The sequence below is a fragment of the Cenococcum geophilum genome, assembly GCF_001692895.1.
Source record: "Cenococcum geophilum 1.58 unplaced genomic scaffold K441scaffold_30, whole genome shotgun sequence".
NCBI classification, from domain to species: Eukaryota; Fungi; Ascomycota; class Dothideomycetes; order Gloniales; family Gloniaceae; genus Cenococcum; species Cenococcum geophilum.
Genome location: NW_027137588.1, coordinates 13596 through 33332, shown reverse-complemented (window position 1 = coordinate 33332; position 19737 = coordinate 13596). Strand labels below are relative to the sequence as shown.

Here is a 19737-nt window from a genome sequence, read left to right as displayed (position 1 = left end):
GTGTTAATATAATCAAGCTCAAAGTAGGTATATTTGGACCATCATACCCCGCATCTAAAATCCGAACCGTATACCAGACCTTCTCACGAAGGTTTGACCCAGAACGGTTTAGTGCGCGGTTAAACCTCGGATGAAGGTCTAGGAACGAGATAATCATGTGTCGCATTGTTGCCTACAGCCTCGTCTTCCAAATACACTCCCCAATACTTAAACCCCTCAGATCTCTTTATGACGACATTTGCAACACATCTGATGCGATACCTGTTTCAATAGATATTTTATGAATTGGGCGCATCGTATGGACTTTTAACTGGCTATGGATCATCTTCCCCAGCAAGACACTGAACATATCCACGTCCCATTTGTGGCGGAACCTCGCAGATATACACCTGACGACTTCTTCTCCCTTCCCAAATCCCTCAATTGTTCCGTCACTCAGCTTCTACAATCCGGTCCCGGCCATCTGCCGGAGGACAAATCCCCAGGCTTCCTTCAATCCTGGCTCTTTTTTGCTCTACTTGCTCAGGTATTAAATGAAGATGTGGATTTAGGGCAGTTTATCCGCCACCGCCATGGCATAAAGGAAGTCAACACAGAGGATCCCGTCAGTTTGTTTGAAAAGTCTCCTCAAATCGCACCGAAAGCGACGCGCAGACCCTCTCTGTTGTCCGAAGACCGGAAAGGTATCATCGAGTGAGAGCCAGCCTTGCACTCGATGAGGCAAGGACCTTTGTCCTGGCCTGGTGCTCTGACAATGATCATGAAAAAGAACTCGATTGTGAGCCGGACTTCCCCGATGAAATTCCGCCTCGGGATGGAAACACTCTGTTTCGAGCCCAGCACCCCGAGTTATGCCTCTCATTTGGCATCTTGGGGGAAACATTGGATCGATTCCGTGCCAGACATAGACCCTGGGCCAGGTCGAAGGACGATGCTGAGCCCTACGGAAACTGGCAAGATCGTGTGACGGATCAGCGCTCTTGGGGCTTCAGCAACCTGCTTTGCCGGCGTATGATGAAGATGGGATGGTGCCCTCACGAGGTTCGAAGAATCAGCGTGACAGCTGGGGATTTAAGCAGCATGTACTATATCAGCTCATTTCAACCCGTCAAGCAGCTCGATCACTCTACCTGCAATTCACAGAAGTGCCAGCTTAATCCTTGGCAATCATACGGCCAGCACACGAGCCAATGCCTTTTCCGAAACAGCAACTCAGGCCGCCTCCTCCCTGATGAAAAGGAGTTGATCAGAATTGTTGCCACCGGCAACATTCCTCTACTGAGGTTCAGCAACACGGAGGAGTTCCGTTTGACCGAATACGTTCTGAACCGACCATGCTCTGACTCAGATGATGGCTTGATAGAGTCGATAGAGCAACCTCGATTCGTTGCTATCTCTCATGCTTGGTCAGACTGTATGGGTCCGTCCGAAGGAAACGGAATCCCAAGATGTCAACTTATCCGCCTTAGAGATACCCTCAAGAAGGATCCGGACACAAAGGACTTGCCTTTTTGGATCGACTCGATATGTGTTCCTCAGCCACTCGAGACAAAGAACAAAGCAATACAGATGATGGGTCAGGTATATTCGCTTGCCTACACCATCCTTGTGCTCGATTCCACCCTTCGAACAACATCTAGTTTCCCGGAAGACGTTGGAAGCCATTATCCGCATAAATACCGGCATTTGGTCCACGCGAATGTGGACACTTCCAGAAGGTGTCCGAGCACGGAACCTTCACTTCGATTTCAAGGACGGGCTGCTTTCGGCGAAAGACCTCCGGCGACGCTACGTCAAAGCGAAGCAAAACCCTCTTCATCGAGAGCATCATGTCTACAAGGCCGGCTGGCTCTTCAGCCCCTACATCTTTAGTATGAGAAACAAGATAGACGACTTGCACTCGACAAAGAAACGAAGCGGCGCGGCCGAGCATGAACAAGTCGCCCACATCTGGCAGTCCATGCAGTGGCGAGAAGCATCTCGCATCGAAGACGAAACCTTATGCCTCGCTCGTCTCCTCGACATCGACCCACTCCCGCTCTTGAGAGTAGAGGCAGCCAGCAACGCCGAGATAGCCGAGAAGCGCATGGTGGAGTTTCTCGACTTGCTCGACCAGCACCTCGGCATTCCACCGGGAATGATCTTCCTGCCCGGCCCCAAACTGCAGGTCAGGGGACTTGCGTGGGCCCCGAGCTTGTGGATGTGCAAGCGCAGCCGCGACCTCGCGGGCCCTCTTTTCGTCTCCGAGCAGCGCCTGTCCTTCCTGACGCGCAATGGCCTGCACGTGCAGTACCCGGGCATCCAGTTACACCCCGGCCGCAAGCCGCTCGAGCCGCGCTTCTGGATCCCTATCGCGCGCAATCTGACGAAGTGGTACCGCGTGGAGTACATCCCGGACCCTGACTCGGAGCCAGAGTCAGAGGACTCCTGGTCGGCCATCTGGAAGTCCGCATGCAGTGGCGACGAGCTGCCCGCCATCATACGCAGCCGCTTCGACCGACATGATGGGCCGGAGTTAGCATTGATGGTCAAGGGCTTGTGTCAGCGGAAGGAAGAGGTGTATGCTGCTAGCAACGGGCAGTCCGCGCAGGGCCGAGAGGACGTGCTGTGGACGCGGGGCTTGTGCCGGGTGTGGATACAGTGGGAGACAGACCATGCAGTCGCGGCTAGGCTAACGGAGGATTTCAGGTATAATATCGACCTGATGACTTGGGGTGAGACTTTGCACGGGGACCAGCGGTGGGTGGTTGATGGGTGCCTGGACTTAGGATTGTTGCCTACTGCACCAACTTCTGTGATCAACTAATCTGTCGCTCTCAACCTTACTACCAATGTGCTTGGGCAATTCAGAAAATTGCTCGATCTCGGGATGCCGAAATCTATTGTAGCACCGCTTCCGTCCCCTGGTAAAATTTGGTCGATGCTGAGGCCTATCTTACTCGTGGCCCCCTTGAGAAAATCCCTTCTTTCAGGCCTGAGTTACGCTGTGTCCGGAATATTACCCGAATCGAGCCAAACATATCATTGTTCACTCGCCTTTCGAATGCGTTCCGGTTGAGTCGTTGCGAATTCCAGTGTCGGATCATGATAGAGTTTATTCCCCCCAGAGTCTTGTGCCAGAACAGGAGCGGCTAGAGGTGGACCATGACATGTCAGTTGCTGGTCTTTATATCGACATTGTGAAAGACTTCATTGAGAAGCACAGAAGCTTGGCATTGCTATCGCAGGTCCGGGAACAGTAGCGGTCTCTTGGCCTTACGTCCTAGATCCCAAATTGGCGGAAGGATCGGGTTGACAGTTCGATCAGCCTGCATGAAACAGGTGAGAATCCTTCGAGATATCATGCTATGTTGAACTCGAAGCCTGATATGACTTACAGAAGGAAAAAGTTGATCATCCTAGGACCCCCCCCCAATAAAGTCCCCATATGATTCCACTCAATACCAAGGGAGTCTCGCCGACTGAAGAAAGCAGTGTGCCGATTGGATAAAGGAACTCAAGAACGAGACCATGAAACACTACATATGATCGAACCAAGCCTGAGAACATCTACCCGGCCTACTTCAGATCAGTTTCCACATGTCAAGCACCACTATCTGACCGAATTGATATCCAATCTGTGGACCGGTATTATCTTGAGTATCCGGAATGGCTTGGTGAATCCATGTCTCAAGACAAGAAGTCGCCAGGTCTGGTGCAAAAACTACAGAAACTCCGCGAAGGGAAACTGTCAGCCTTCCCATCCCAAAATCTCCGAAATCCCGCAACCTCTCTACGAAGAGATTTCAAACCAGTCTGAAATCGGAAAACGGTGGACTTGTGCAGGGCGCATTTCTCATACTAAGGGGCACAGTACATCAGACTTGGGCCACGCGACAGGCTTTCGACGACAAAATTTATCTGTTCGGGCGCTCCGTACCATATATATTTTGTAATGCGGGGAAGCACAGGTTCAGTGTCGTTGGGGAGTGTTTCATTCACAGCATCATGGATGGTGAAGCTTTCGCTACGGCTTACGCTGCCGACTACCTAGATGTAATTCTGATTTAAACATGTTTGGAGTGTACTGATGGGACACAACAAAGCGCACTGAATATCTTGCTTCGTCGATCTGAACATTCCCTCTATTTATTCCCTATTATCTATCGCATTTTCTTAGGATGCTGCTCACTAATCTCGGTATATTTATTAACTACTATGGCCTGGAGTATTTTGCCTAATCCTACTTATATAACTTCTATATACAAAGTCTCTATATTTCAGTTTGCCTGATTTAGCTCACCAGACATTTGTCTTTCGTTGAGAGTTGGACAATGTTTGGTAGACGCCCTGACTGGTGGTATATTACGTTTCCTACTGCACAGACTTGCTAATAAGCAAACAAGAGGCCTCATTTTGGGCAAGCAAGCAAGCAAAGGAACGGCTTGCTTGCTTACCTGCTTGTTTATTGCTTATATATAGTTAATTTAGTAGCAGTGGTAGTTAGTAATAGACATTTAGTGGTTTTAGAGTTAATTTCTAGTGGTTAAGGTAATATAAATAGTATAATAAGCCCTTTTAGGCAACCGCTAAGCCTATTTATGACATTTTTCCACGCCGACCTATAAATGGCAAGGTGCAAACACCTATCAAGCAAGCAATAATAAAACCCTACTAATTCTATAGTAATTTAAAACTCTAATAAGGGTTTTAAGGGGATGAGATATAGGAGAACTGATTATTGAGCAGGGGTTATCATACGGAAAATGATCTTTTGTATTCTTATTTCTAATTGTCACCTATGTTACCTTTAGAAGGGTTTGTGTTTGGGGGTTTCAAGATTGTAAAGGTTTCAGGGCTCTTCGTTTGAAAACAAAACTTGATTTTTCCTAGCTGAACACGTAAGGAACGCTTGAAATCTGCTTCGGGTTATATGCCAGTAGTTCCTGCGGCGGCTACATTATCGAAATGTCTACACCTGCATCTCCTAAGATGTAGATCTCTACTAGGATGGCGCTATTTAAAATCAGTGCTACAACCAGATAAGAAAGTTAACTGTTGATTCTAATTAACGCCTTTTCACGACTAATATAAAACTCTGATTTTCCCATCCCCGCTATCTTCAATAAGCTCTCCTAAACTCTTTACCCTCTGAAACAACTTTGCGGCAGGGGGGATTCCCTCAGCCTCGACTTTGTCTGCTACCACGCACGTGAAAACAGTTGACCACCCACTCCCACCTGCGGTGTAGAAGGCCTGCGATGCCGCAGCCTGTCGGCTCCCACTCCTGACAACCCTATATATGGGCATGCCAGTCACCGATCCTTCCCTAGTCATATCCGGAACTGGCCGGCGCCCACCGCGGTCATACCATTCATTGTAATCTTGAGGGGCAATAATGCTCTTCTGTACAGAAAGATATAGCAATGAGATGCCCTCCTCGCCATCATCTGGCTCGAGACGCAACGCCGCAGAGGCAGCGACCGCAGGCACGTTCAGAGCAAGCGCACGAGCATTCTCCACAGGCGGCAGCATGTACTTTGCGGTCATGGCAGGAACTCCGGCTAGGAGGTCAACTAGAAGATCTAATGATTTGGCGTCGGTAAATCCGTACCATTTTTCTGGTGTCGCGTAAGCAAGGAGAGGTAGCCAGTGCCGGAAATCGACCGGTGTGGCCGCGTGCGTGGTGACGTAGACTTTGCTGTGAAAGGGCTCGATGCGGACGGATCGGTCCAAAGGTACGTCGCCCTTGGTTTCGGCAGCTTGAGCTTTCAGGGCTGGAATTAGCTCTAGGTGAGAGGATACTTCGTCAATCATGGAACGGCGAGGTGGTGACGGTGAGCGGTTGCGGAAGATGACTGGCTGAGGGGAGTAGATTCGGACTGGAGAGTAAGATAGTCGACGGCGAGGGCGGGCTCGACGGTGACGGTCTTCAACATCATAGTCGTTAGCTGCGTCAAGCTTTGTTTTCTCAGCTTGCTCTTTTGTCGGCTCGGCGCCTTGTGTATTCGCCGGTGCGTTTGTTTGATGAGCACAACATGTGCACGAGCATTCGCAGGCTACTTGTCCCTTCGTCGGGAGTTCGACTGGTTGATTGATCTCAGCGGAAGTGGCGTGTTGTCCAACCGGTTCGGGCTTCTTTTCCATGATGCCGGCTTCTTTCTGAACGACTTCGAAGCTCTCTGCTCGAGATACCATTACGTTCAATACAATATCCTTAAGATCTTCGAATTTAAATGCTGAGCCGAGGCAGGCGAATGCTTTATATCCAACGCGCCAAGAATTGTAGCTTGGCAATCTAGGCAGCAGGAGATGGCTGGGCTTCAGCTGAGGGGATATGATATCAGCTCCCGCCCACAAAACTCACCTCTAAAATCTTATTGGGCGCCAATTGCCTCAAAGTGCGCAATTGCCTAGTGGAGATCTGCATTGCCCTCTACTTGTATTATCAGATGTTGGTCCACTAGAGAATTGGGATGCCCATGCCTAGTTCGTTTTGGGGCTTGCCGGTAAAATCGTGCTAGCTAGGGCCTGCAGTTACCTCAGAAGCTCAGACCAAGAAATCGATTGCGGATATAGGAATATCCGCACCGTCCGCTAAGCTGATTTAGGACGGTAATCGTTTTCTTGGTCTGAGAGACTTTAGCGAGATTTGTGGGAAAACCTAAACACGGTTTATATAAGACGAGAATTCCGTTAAATTTTCCAAGGAAAATTTCCAAATTGCTGACTTACAGCCAGCAATTTGGTTCCTTGGGGAAATTTAACGGAATTCTCGCGCCTGCGGCGGGCTTTTGGCTTTATAAACTCATTCTGCCCTACTGCTGCCCTACTACTGCCCTCTACTACCTATTACTGCCCTCTACTGCCTACTACTGCCCTACTACTACCCTGCTACTGCCCTGCTACTACCCTACTATTACCCTACTACTGCCTACTACTACTTACTACTACTGTTATACTATTTTACTATTTTACTATTTTACTATTTTACTATTTTTATTACTTTTATTATATCTTTATTACTATTTATATACTACTATTTTACTATTATTATATCTACTAATTTCCTACTACTACTTTAATTACTTAATTATTATTATTATTACTTATCGGTATTACCTAGGGGGGTACTATAATTATAATATAGTAGTTCTAGTTCTTAATTAATTCGTGTCTTAATCTAGTCTACTAAAGGGGAAAAAAAGGGGTAGTAAAGGTCGGGCTATTTATTAGGCCGTAGGTAGTTAGGTAACCTACACTATACTATATAGCCCCTGCCGTATACGCTTTACGCCATTTATCTAATAATAATATTTATAACCTCTACTTATATAGACATTACTATTTCTACCTTTATTATTATTATTTTAAAAAAAAAATTTTATTTCTAGTTCTATTTTAATACTAATACTATTATTATTCCTTTTTATATACTATATTAATTCTTTTTTAATTTACTAACTTTACTACTTTAACTATAGCTACAACTTTTATTTTTACCTTTAATCTAATTTTATATAGTACTACTTTTACTATTATAAAGAGTACTTTATATTATAGAATACATTTTATATTTAAAATTAAAATCTTTTTTTAAAAATATTATATAAGATAATTATATATACTAAAGACCCTACTATAAGGACTATTATAAAGGGTATTAATACTTTTATATATATTTATATAAAATAAAAATAAAAAATTTTTTTTTTTAGAGTATTAAAGCTTTAACTGCCCTTTACTGCCTATTACTGCCTCTACTGCCTATTACTACCCTCTACTACCTACTACTGCCCTACTACTACCCTGCTACTACCCTACTACTGCCCTACTACTGCCGCACTACTACCGTACTACTATAGAATTTATGTAGCTACCTTATGGTGACGTAAAGCTGCCTTTATACGATAATCGCGTAATATAGATTTACATAATTAATCACGTGACGTATATTAATAATAGCTATTTATATCGTTGTTGTTGTTGTCGTCGTCTTCTTCCTTAAGTAATAGCACCACTATCACCACCATTACTATTACTGCTGCTGCTGCTGCTGCATCGTCTACTCCTACTCTTATTGCCGCTGCCGCTGCCACTCCTGCTTCTGCTGCCGCTACCGCTGCTGCTCCTGCTCCTGCTCCTGCTCCTCCACCACCACTACTACTATCACTATTACCACCGCCGCTATGTCCGCACCCAGCCGCCGTTACTCCTCCGTGCCCCCCCCGCGTAGGGCTGCGCCGCCTTTATATGGGACTTCGGTCCTAGTAGATAAGCGTACTGGTAAGTATTAGCACCGTAAAGAGAACCGCGGGAATATACTAACCTATGAATAGCTGCTGCGGCTGCTGCTGCCGCTAGGCCCCTCCCTGCTACCTCCCCCCTCCCCGCTGCCTCGGCCGCCGCCGCCGCCACTACTAGCGCTGCTCCCGTAGTGCTTGGCCCGGCTAGCTTCACGGCAATTAATTAGCCGCCCGCTGCCCTTCCTGCCCTCCCCCCTTAAAATCCCCTACCTACCGCGCTCGCTGCCGCCGCTAAAGCCGCCGCTGCTAATATAGCCATAATGCGGGCGCTATATCCCCTGCCGCGCGTCCGGGGTATGTCTCTACGGTAGGTTCCTAGCCTAGGTAGAGCTCCTGGCGTCTACTAGGGGGTCCGTTTAGAGGCTAGGGCCCTAAATACAGAGGCCGCCCTAGCGTAAAGCCGGGGTATGGTAGCCCCGTAGGCTTATACGTTGTATATACGGGGTAGTGGCCCGTTTATGGAGTGTGTGCTAGTTATAGGCTAGCTACGCGGCAGCTGTGCTAACTGCTATTATAGTAGCGAAGGGGCGCGCTGCTCCTTCCAAGCCCGTAAGTTAGTAATATAAATGGTAAAAGTATAACTAATAGAGATAATCGTAGCTACCACCGCTACTACTACCACCCTACCAGTCCGCCGCGGCGGCCCTTCCTTCCGCACCTCGGCGCCTCCCGCTGCCGCTACCGCCGATAACGATAACAACGACGATAAGGAGGAGGAGGAGGAGAAGGGGGAGGGGAAGGAAGAGGAAGAGGAAGAGGAAGAGGCCCCGCCCGCCTACGTCCGTTCCCGCTCTACGCGGCTTTAGTAGATTGCAAAGCTACACTATGACTTTACGGAGCTGCACCATAACTCCATAGAGTTGCACCGTAACTTGGCGGTTCTATATAAGGAGGAGGCGGAGGAGGATAAGGAGTAGAGAGGGGGGGGTAGGGGAGGAGGAGGAGGTAGGGGAGGGGGGGTTTACTGGGCCCTATAGGGCATTTATAAAAGTTTTACTGGCCCTATAGGGCAGTTATAGAAGTAGTTATATAATAAAATAACATACCTTATTACGAAAGTAAGACTTCTAGATAAATACTATGGCGGGCTTTTAGCTTTCTAAACTTAGTCTACCCTACTACTGCCCTACTACTGCCCTACTACTACCCTACTGCTACCCTGCTGCTGCCCTACTACTACCCTACTACTGCCACCGCTGCCATACTATCCCCCCGCGTCTTAGCCTATAACGGGTAGTAACACCTCTAGATATATAATATTAGTAGTAGTAGCGGTAGCGGTATCGCCTCCCTACGGCAGTAATAGCGAAAGCCCGCGTATATCTGTTACTCTTAATAGCGCAATATATAACTGCCTATGCGTAAAGACTAGTATACGCAAATTAACACCGATAAAGTTAAAAGACTGCCCCTATGACTTATTTACTATTATAGCAAAGCATAGCCGGATTGGAAACTGCCTTCTACTAACAATAAACGGCAGTTCTCCGTCTGTAGAGGTAAGCTTAATGCAAGGGATTAGCCGTAGCTGCCCGTAAAAGCTGCCGCTAAGCATCTAAGTTTCAATATAGCGCCGGCCTAGGCGCGTAATAACTATATAGGTGCCGTTATAGAGCCCTTTCTTAGGGTAGAGGTTCTGTAAAAGGATTATAGGCGCGCCTACCTTTAGGGAAAGCTTTAACGGAGGTAGGCTAGTAGGGTTAAATATCTGTAGGAGCTCTGCTGGCGGCAGTTCTATATAATCCTCTTCTCTATTTTACTCTATAGAGTCTATAGAATAAAATATACTTAGGGAGCCGTAGAGCCGCGCAAGGATAGCCTCGTTAATCTTAGCTATAGTATTATTACAAATGGTTAGGATAGCGCGATTATAGAAGGTATTAAGAGTAGTATATGCCTGAGCAAGTAGTTGTGGAGGGTATATATGCCTATAAAAGGGTTCCTAGGACTAGAACTGGCCTATACTAAGCGGGAGAGTAATACTACTAGCTAGGGCTATATTGTAAGATAGGTCTTATACCCAAGCTGCGAACTACTAATTTGTCTCGCCCTAGCGGATATATATATTTAACCGTAGGGATAGTATATAGAAGGTAGGCTAGAGGAATAACCGCTGTAGGTAGGCACCTATAATGGCTGCGCGGTTCCCCTATGGGATAATAGGTAGTATCTAAGTAAAGTTACTGCCTAAGATAGTAGGGAGCCCGCTAAAGGTAGAGTTGTTAAAACGGACGTCCGTAAGTATACGGTGTACGGCTTTAAAGTAGTAGCGGTGCTATATTAGCACCTTATCCTAAATAAGCAGAGAGGTATAGCGTAAAAGCTTGGCTAGATTTGAGTTTTTAGAGATATTATAAGTAGACTCTTTATGTAGATTAATAGGTATCCGAAAACAGGAGTAGGTAGTACGGCCGCCGGGTAGTAGGAGGGCCGTAATACTAGAAGAAGCTATATAAAGAACAATCTTACCGCGTGAGCGGTAGTAGTAGTAGAGACAGCGATAGAGAAACGTTTTATTAGTGCCTGTAGGGCCCTAGAGGAAGAAGCGGGCCGTCTACGGATTGGTATTTATAGCGGCAACGACAGTATTAAAGCACGCTGCTTGGTCCGTATTTAGCTACTAGCGTAGCTTAGTAAACTAGCGTTCTTCCTCTATAGGGTTTACCTCAGCGAGCTCAGACCAAGAAATCGATTGTGCGGATATAGGAATATCCGCACCGTCCGCTAAGCTGATTTAGGACGGCAATCGTTTTCGTGGTCTGAGAGACTTTGGCGAGATTTGTAGGAAAACCTAAACACGGTTTATATGAGAAGACCTTATTAACTTTAACAAAATTAATCTGCCCTCCTATAATACCTATTAACATAAAAATTACACCAAATTATAGAGAAAAGCCTACTCTATAAGTTATGAGATCTTTAGCTCCTTATACACGCGCGATATTAAGAGGAGTTCGTTGCCGCAGAGGCTCTAATTCCCCTGCCCTACTGAGGCGCGTAGTAAACACGCTTACGCCTACGCACCAGCCTCTTCGCAACTAGTAGGTATTCCATCTGCTATATACCTATTTAATTTATTTACTTTACAGCCCTTTATAGGTATGGTGTAGCGCCTAATAGAAGTTATAAGCTCCGCGTCTGTGTAGAGCTGTAGAGCTTTGCGAGAGCTCTGCAGAACGAAGCTTAGGGGGAGACCTGCACGGAGCTCTGCACGGACTCTGCACGGAGTCCTCTACTAAGGCTCTGCGGAGGCTCTGCACGAAGCTCCGTACGAAGCTCTGTAAAAGCTCTACTCGAAGCTCTGCTCGAAGCTCTGCTTAAAGCTCTGCTTGAGGCTCTGCTCGAGGCTGTCTGTCTCGAAGCTCTACTCGAGGCTCTGCTCGCAAGCCCTATATACGAGCTCAAAGCTCTACTAAACGCAGCACTAATATACTAGGAAGGTTCTACAATCGCCGTATGAACCCCGTATGAACGCCCATAACGTCGTCTCTACAAACGTTCTGCATTGATCGCCCGTAACGAACGTCCTGCAGTCTTGCACCGGTCTGCACGTCTGCACGTCTGCACGTCTGCACGTTTTTGCCATCTAACACGTCCTAGCACGCCTGCACGTGGCTCTGCCACGAAGCTATGCCGAAGCTCTGCTCGAGCTCTTACTCAAAGCTCTGATCAAAGCTCTGCTCGAAGCCCTCGAAGCTCTGCTCGAAGCTTGCTCGAAGCTCGAAGCTCTGACCGAAGCTCTGCCGAGCCTATATAGAGCCCCTCAAAGCTCTCTGCACGAATCTCTGCACGAATCTCTGCACGAATCTCTGCACGAATCTCTGCACGAATCTCTGCACGAATCTCTGCACGAATCTCTGCACGAAGCTCTGCACGAAGCTCTACTGGCTCTGCACGAGGCTTTACTAAGGCTCTGCACGAGGTTCTGCCCCCTAGCAGTAGTAGAGGCACTCCGGGCCAAGGGAGGATATTTTCAAGGAAGGACCCAACTATAGCACCTACTAAGTGTTGCAATGGCTTTAAGTAGTAGATGTCTATATATCTGTATAGTTTTATCTATATTAGTAGACTATTTAATAAGATATAATATGTGCTTATGCTTTTAACAACGCGTTTTTTAACTTTAACGAAATTAATATCAGGACTAAGCCATAGCCGTATTATAAAATTCGTACCATTTAGAAGCCCTAGTTTTTAAAAATATTGTATTAACTTTTAGTAATAATAACGCGTTGTGTGAATAAATGAATTAGATATCCGCAATATCCATTTTGCGGATTTTGCTTATGCTTTTAACAAAACTCGCCAAACCCTCTCAGACGTGATTTTGCAATTCGGAAGACGGCGTAGGTTATTCCGATGCTAGCTAAAAAATCGCGTCTGAGCTCGCTGAGGTAACTATAGGGTTATATTATTATAGCTCGGCTACTAAAAGCGGGTTACTTCCCTCCGTAATAATACCCTATTAGTGCTGGAACTAGGGCAGGCTATAGTCCGCAAGTGTCTTTTAGTAATTAGTAAGTATCTAATAGATAAGGTATAGGCCGTAATTAAAATAGGCGTTATTATCCTTGCTAATTGTAGGAGGAGCATTAGGCTAGCGGGCTAGAAAGTGAGGCAGATTATCGTAAATAGACTGTTTAAAGCGGTCCTATAAAGTAACTGGCTCCGCAATAGGGCCGTAAAGTAAAGCGGTTACAAATAAGGAGCGTAGCTAGGCGCTAACGGCAAAAACGGCGGCCTCCGTTAAGCAATCGATCTACTTATAATTATCCTTTAGTAGCCCTAGGGCCACGCAGGCGGCCTAAAAGGTTAAATAAACTATACTAGCAATAGTACAGAGGTCCTTAAAGGAGGTAGGGCTAGGAATAGACGTTAGTAGCAGCTGTAAGTAGAACCTCTCACCTATAATAGGACTGTAGTAATATATACGGCCTATTACAGAGCCTTGCTAGCGTAAACGTTACTCCTATTACTTTAAAATAAAGGTATACCGCTTAGGGAAGTTTTAATATAGGCGGTTACAGGTATTATTATGCTCCGCATTATACTTAAAAAAGGCCGTTAGTGTAGAGCAAGAGAGCTTAAGGCGCTGCTAAATCTCCTTAGTAGATTAATCGGCCTAAAAATATACGGGCTGCTTGCCTAAAAGGTGTACCGCAAGCTAGATTATAGGGGGGTACTCCTTATAAACGGGAAACTTAAATAGCCGCTAGATAGCCTTAGACGGGCTGATATAATAGCCCTGTAAATACTAGCTTACCTTATCGCCGTCTATAAGCCGTAAAGTGGTGCGGTCGCTCCCCTTATATATATACTTGTGGATATACTTAACGGACTTTACGGAGGCGTAGATCTTAACATTTATATACATATAATACTTTATGGTTAGATATAGGGAGTATAGAATAATCTAGCAGTTATCTATTTTAAATATAACTCCCCCTAGTAAGCGGATAGACTATAACCGCAGATTATTATAATAGCAGTATTCTGGATAGCCGTCCTTATGTACAATAGTAGTAGGGTTAAAACGCTTAGGGTACCGCTTTAAGTAGGTCGGCGGAAGGCCTAGCCCTAGGGCAACTATATAGGGGGCTCGCGGATTCTAGAAGCCGCAAGGGCCGTAAACTATTATCAACTTTACAATCTTAGTAAGACGACTAGTAGAATTATTCTCCGGCTATAAAAGCTCAGCGGATATAAAACGGTTAATAACGGCTAGGTCTAGCAGCCTATTATAGTTATGCGGATATAGAAAGAGTAGCAGGTACTAATAGGGCAGGCCCCGTTTTTAGTACTTAATAGTCTAGACAGAGCCGTAGTACTAGCCGAAGATCTGCTTCCGTTTTAGGTCGTATAGGAGGTAGGTAACTTTTACGCAGAAGACGCGTATAACTAGATCGGGCCTATCTATAGCGGTCTAGTTAGGTAGTAGCTTGCGGGTAATCTCTTCCTACCTAGGGTTAGTAGTAAACGTAATAAATATACTTAGACGGCCGTATTTACGGACAATAGCTATTAAATCCTAATAGCACTGGCCGATAAAGCGAGCTCCGCTAAGGAAACTTAATAGAAGAACTACGTGGCGGCCTAATAATTAAGAGTCTAGATTATGGCGGGTAAGAGTATCTGTAATGCCATTATACAGCTCCACGTGGAGGTTTAATTAGTGGGAGCGGATCTAGTTAAGCTTATTTTAATTATATAGCGCCTATATATCTATAATATACTGCTAAAATAGCTAGCAGTAGGTAAAAGGGACTAACCTAAAGTTATTACGGATATGTAGGTAGAACTAAAAGTACGCCTACTGTATTAAACGGTCTTACTAGCGGGCTTACTAGCGGGCTTAATTAGAGTTGCGTAGCTAGAGACCTTAGTGCCAGCTAGTATTACCGCAAGGAAAGAGTAGTATATAGTGGAGCGGTATATATATGGCATGCGTTAAGTTAATACAGCAGTATTGTCACGGCACTGACCTGACACGTTGTTATGACTCAGTGTTGTCATGACACGAGCACAGACCTGACCCCTGAGCGACGTGTATATATACCACCTCACCTCCCTACATAGATCCTCACACGACATCGTTTGTCATTGATATACAGTCACCTCGTACATCGTACCTTGACAGTCCGCACCGTACTGTGACAGTGTATGTCGTGTCATCTTATAACGCCCCCGGTAGTGGCTTTGTTTCCAACCGTTTCCAGAAGCTACGTTCCAAAGCTTCGACCCTACCGGCGGGCGGGATTCTTACCCTCGTTCTACGACAATCTCTGCACGTCAAGTCAAATCTATTCCGATTTCCCGAGCCAACTTCGTCTTCTCTCTTGAGTTTCTAAGCTGGCAGCAGGGAGACACCCCTGCGGGCTATAGTTTCTCTTTCTCAGTCTCTGAGTTTCCTAGGCCGGCAGCAGGGAGACACCCTGCGGGCTATGGTTCCTCTTCTCAGTCTCCGAGTCTCCGTATCTAGCCATGCTTCTGCTTCACGTCCCGAGTTTCTTAAAGCCGGCTGCAGGGAGACACCCTGCGGGCTATGTCCTCGTGTCTTTGATTACAGTGTAAGGACTATGGGGTTACGATCTCGTCTCCCATCTCCGTCTCCGTCTTCGAATCCCGCATCATAGATACTACAAGTTTACCGCGACCAAGAATCTACGTTTTAACCTCGATCTCCGCACTCCGAGCCTTTCGAGTCTACGCAATAACCTCGATCTTCGTAACCCCCGAGCCTTTCGAGAGTCAATATCCGCAATACGCCCCGCGGTTACATTTTTTTTTCCGTCTCCTCCGTTTTCCATATTAGTTTCGCTCCTTCGCCTCAGCTTTATATTGTTATCTAGCCACTCGAGACGAGTGCTAGCGGAGAGCCGATGTAGTAGGGATATAGGTAGGAGGGTCTGAGGACTGTAAGGACGAGGACCTTTAAGGACTGGAAGGACGAGAACTTTGAGGACTGGAAGGATGAGGATATGGTCTATTTTTTCCCCGTGTTTTTACTGCCGTCACTTGGCTCACAGGAGCTCGCCTTCCGAAGGGGGGTGTACTGTCACGGCACCTGACCTGACACGTTGTTATGACTCAGTGTTGTCATGACACGAGCACAGACCTGACCCCTGAGCGACGTGTATATATCCACCTCACCTCCTACATAGATCCTCACACGACATCGTTTGTCAATGATATACAGTCACCTCGTACATCGTACCTTGACAGTCCGCACGTACTGTGACAAGTATCGCGGCTGCTTATTAGGCGTATAACGCTCTACAAGTATAATATTACGGAAGCTGGTATCACTGTACTTGTCTGGTATAATAATGGCTACCTTGTTACTTATTAGTAGGTTCTTACAGCGGCGATTAGTACTAGCCTTTAAGATAAGCCGCATCTATAGGTTTAAGATAATCCGTAATGGGGTCGTTATAGGCTAATCCTAAAGCCGTTCCCTTGCGGTTTAATAAAGGGCGATAAAAGGGTTCCGTACCTTAGATAGCATAGTAGTAAGGCACCACAGAATAGTCGCATCTAGCTAGGTATTAGGATGGGCCCGTAGCTGGATATCTATAGTATAGCTAGGGTCGTAAAAGTATAGCTAGGCATACCGCGGAGTAACGTTAGTAGGAGGCTCTAGCGGGCCCTGTAGATAGTAAAGCTTACTATGTATCTAGAAGCAATTTAGGCTACCATGGGCTATACTATAGTTAGTAACGGTACAATTTACGGACGTAAAAGCCAATACTACATTATATGCGCGGAGCCGCTCCCTAAACTACCTAGTAGAAGTATTATAGGACTCTAAAAGGCCGCGTAGATATTCCAGCGGAGGCTAGAATAGAGGGAGGTTTACGTCACCATGCTTATAGCAGGCTTTAAACCGTAGATCGCTAGGCTTTAATATACTAATACGTTTATTAATCTAATATAGGGCCGTATAGGAGTTGTAGGTAACGTTTATAGGACCGAGATCTAGCTGCTCTATAATAGGGCGGATAGTAGTAGGACCACGATCTAGCTGCTCCGTAATAGGGCGGACCGTAGGAGGTCGCGGCTAGATTAATACAGATGGTCGCGGCTAAATTAATACGGGCGGTTGCGGCTAAATTAATACGGGCGGTTACGGCTGGATTAATACGGGCGGTATAAGGGGAGAAGTAGCGGCAGAAGTAGTAGCGGCTGTAGTTTGGTCCGCTAAAGGTCATTAGGACCGTTTATTTCTTTTCTCCTATATAGAGTTAGAAAGGTAGTAGGTTAAAAAAGAGTAAATAAAGAATTAACCCTATAAGAGTTATAGGTCTTATATAGAGCTCTATAACGGTTCGTAGCAAAGTTAGCGGAAGAGCAATACTGCTTATAGGTATTACAAAATATACGATCGGAAGGCATTTAGGTAGTAGATAGGGAGTAGCAACTAGGGTAGAAGGTAGAGAGCAGTAAGGGGTAGGAAGAGGTTATAAGGTTGCAAATTTGTAGAGCCTATAGAGCTCCGTACAGAGCTCCATACACCCTAGAGCTCTAAAACTTTACATTAGTATAATATTACTTAGCCTTAAGATATATAGACAAAAGTAGTGTCATTTTAAAGCGCTTTGCAAGCTCTATAATCTACATAAATTTAAATTTTATTTACCTACTATTAGGGGGTGCATCGTAAGTGCAAGTATTGGTCGCGATTTGATAGGGTAGCACGGTCCCTATACGTGACCTAACAAATAGTAACCAATTAAAGCCTATTTTCAAACCAATCTAAACTCTCGCTCAAAATTAATTTAGTATATATAAGAAGACCTCATTAACTTTAACGAAATTAATCCACCCTCCTACAGTACCTGTTAATATAAAAATTACGCCAAATTATAAAAAAAAGCCTACTCTATAAGTTATGAGATCTTTAGCTCCTTATACGCGCGCGACGTTGAGAGGAATTCGTCGCTGTAGAGGCCCTAATTCTACCTCTGTACCGCTAAGCCACTCGGTAAACACTAACGCAGAACGCTTACGCCCACGCCGCCAGCCCTCTACGTAGAGCTGTGGAGCTTTGCGAGAGCTCTGCGGAACGAAACTTAGGGGGAGACCTGCACGGAGCTCTGTACGGAGCTCTACCAATGCTCTGTAAAAGCTCTGCACGAAGCTCCGTATAAAGCTCTGCTCGAAGCTCTGCGAAAGCTCTACACGAAGCTCCGTACGAAGCTCTGTAAAAGCTCTACTCGAAGCTCTGCTCGAGGCTTTGCTCGAAGCCCTATATAGAGCTCTAAAGCTCTACTAACACGCAGCACTAATATACTAGGAAGGTTCTACAATCGCTCGTACGAACGCCCGTACGAACACCCATACAATTAATTAATCAATTGCCCATATAATCGTCTCTATAAACGTCTCTGCAACTGATCGCCCGTACAAACGTCTACACGTCTGTATGCCTGCACGTGGCTCTACACGAAGCCCTACATTAAGCTCTACATAAAGCTTTGCACGAAGCTCTACTAGGGCTCTATATGAGGCTTTGCCTAAAGCTTACCCCCTAGTAGTAGCAGAGGTACTCTAGGCCAAGGGAGGATATTTTTAAGGAAGAACCCAACTATAGCACCTACTAGGTATTGTAATAGCTTTAAGTAGTAGATATCTACATATCTATATAGTTTTATTAATATTAGCAGACTATTTAATAAGATACAATACGTGCTTAGGCTTTTAATAACGCGTTTTTAACTTTAACGAAATTAATATTAGGACTAAGCAATAGCCGTATTATAAAATTTATACTATTTAGAAGCCCTAAGTCTTAAAAATAATATATAAACTTTGAGTAATAATAACGCGTTATGTAAATAAATAAATTAGATATCCGTAACCTCTATTTAGCGAATTTTGCTTATGCTTTTAACAAAACTCGCTAAACCCTCTTAGACGTGATTTTGTAAGAAGGAGACGGCGTAGCTGTTATTCTAACGCTAGCCAAAAAAATCACGTCTAAGCTCGCTAAGGTAAGGCCTATAGTATACTGACCTAAGCAAAAGCGTCCATATAAAAAGTGACTAGGTTACGTAGGAAAGTAAACGCCAAGGATTCTACGCAGTTTTAACTAAGTATGTATATATACCAAACAGGCATATAAGAATACTACTACCCTATGAAATTCAAGGTCAACTCGCACCCTAGAATGGGAGGATATCTAGATTTAGAAGGCGGTAAGCTAAGGCGGTCAATTTCTTAGTGGTAAAGACTTTTAAAACGCACCTCTATACTATAAGCGAGTCTCTCTAACTTTAATCCAATATGCAAAAACTTGTTCCTTTACACGTAAATAATAATAAGATATTCTTAATATAGAAGTAACTAGATAGAAATAAAATACTAAACTAAAGAAATTCTAATTAACGCCTTAATTCTTAATAAATGCTAAAAGTTAAAAATGTAATTACAAATATCTTTTCCTATAAGAAATCTCTTATACCTTAGACCTCTTAGAATCTCTATCTACGGTAGGATCCACCTTTCTCTTATATACTTTTCTTCTTAATATCTCTTCTAATAAATCCTCTAATGCCTTTCCTAATTAATCTCCTTGCTTATACGGTTTGCTTCTCTTAGCTATCTCTATTATAATATCTTTAAGTAGTTTATATATCTTAGTATAATAGTGAAAAAGACGGGGGTTCTTAGTATAGTATAATGTAAGTCTCTTTAGTAGTATATCCATAACTAAAACCCAGGTAGGATACTAGTATATTACTGTGATAAGGCTAAATATAAATACGAATGATTTATAACTAGGGCTTTAGAGATATCTTAAGTCCTTTCTTATATAATAAGAAGGCAACTATAAGATAAGATACTTTAGTTGTCTACGCGAAATTATAGTATTGGAAATCGTTAATACTTTAAATAGGGGAGATGTAACTCTATGAAATGTTATAAGATTAGCTAAGCTATTTTCTACTTATTA

The 19737-nt window shown here is 44.8% G+C and overlaps 3 protein-coding genes across 3 annotated transcripts; 1 reads left to right on the top strand and 2 right to left on the bottom strand.

The window, feature by feature from the left end:
- Window positions 1-316: 316 nt before the first annotated feature.
- On the top strand, window positions 317-2806 carry K441DRAFT_678585 (uncharacterized protein; the record flags this gene model as incomplete). The annotated part of the gene is made up of 3 exons (XM_067651173.1): window positions 317-683; window positions 770-1576; window positions 1641-2806. The coding sequence occupies 3 exons, from the start codon at window positions 317-319 to the stop codon at window positions 2804-2806; spliced, it is 2340 nt and encodes a 779-aa protein (XP_067502241.1).
- Window positions 2807-4867: 2061 nt separating this feature from the next.
- K441DRAFT_662330 (uncharacterized protein) lies at window positions 4868-6290 on the bottom strand. Its single transcript, XM_067649018.1, has one exon. The coding sequence runs from the start codon at window positions 6175-6177 to the stop codon at window positions 5065-5067; it is 1113 nt and encodes a 370-aa protein (XP_067502240.1). The 5' UTR covers window positions 6178-6290; the 3' UTR covers window positions 4868-5064.
- Window positions 6291-15630: 9340 nt separating this feature from the next.
- K441DRAFT_662328 (uncharacterized protein) lies at window positions 15631-15984 on the bottom strand (the record flags this gene model as incomplete). Its single annotated transcript, XM_067649017.1, has 2 exons — window positions 15850-15984; window positions 15631-15768 (listed from the first exon to the last, which is right to left on the bottom strand). The coding sequence occupies exons 1-2, from the start codon at window positions 15883-15885 to the stop codon at window positions 15631-15633; spliced, it is 174 nt and encodes a 57-aa protein (XP_067502239.1). The 5' UTR covers window positions 15886-15984.
- Window positions 15985-19737: the final 3753 nt, after the last annotated feature.

Coding starts and splice junctions, on each gene's coding strand:
- K441DRAFT_662330 (XM_067649018.1), bottom strand. CDS start 6,177: ATGGTATCTCGAGCAGAGAGCTTCGAAGTCGTTCAGAAAGAAGCCGGC.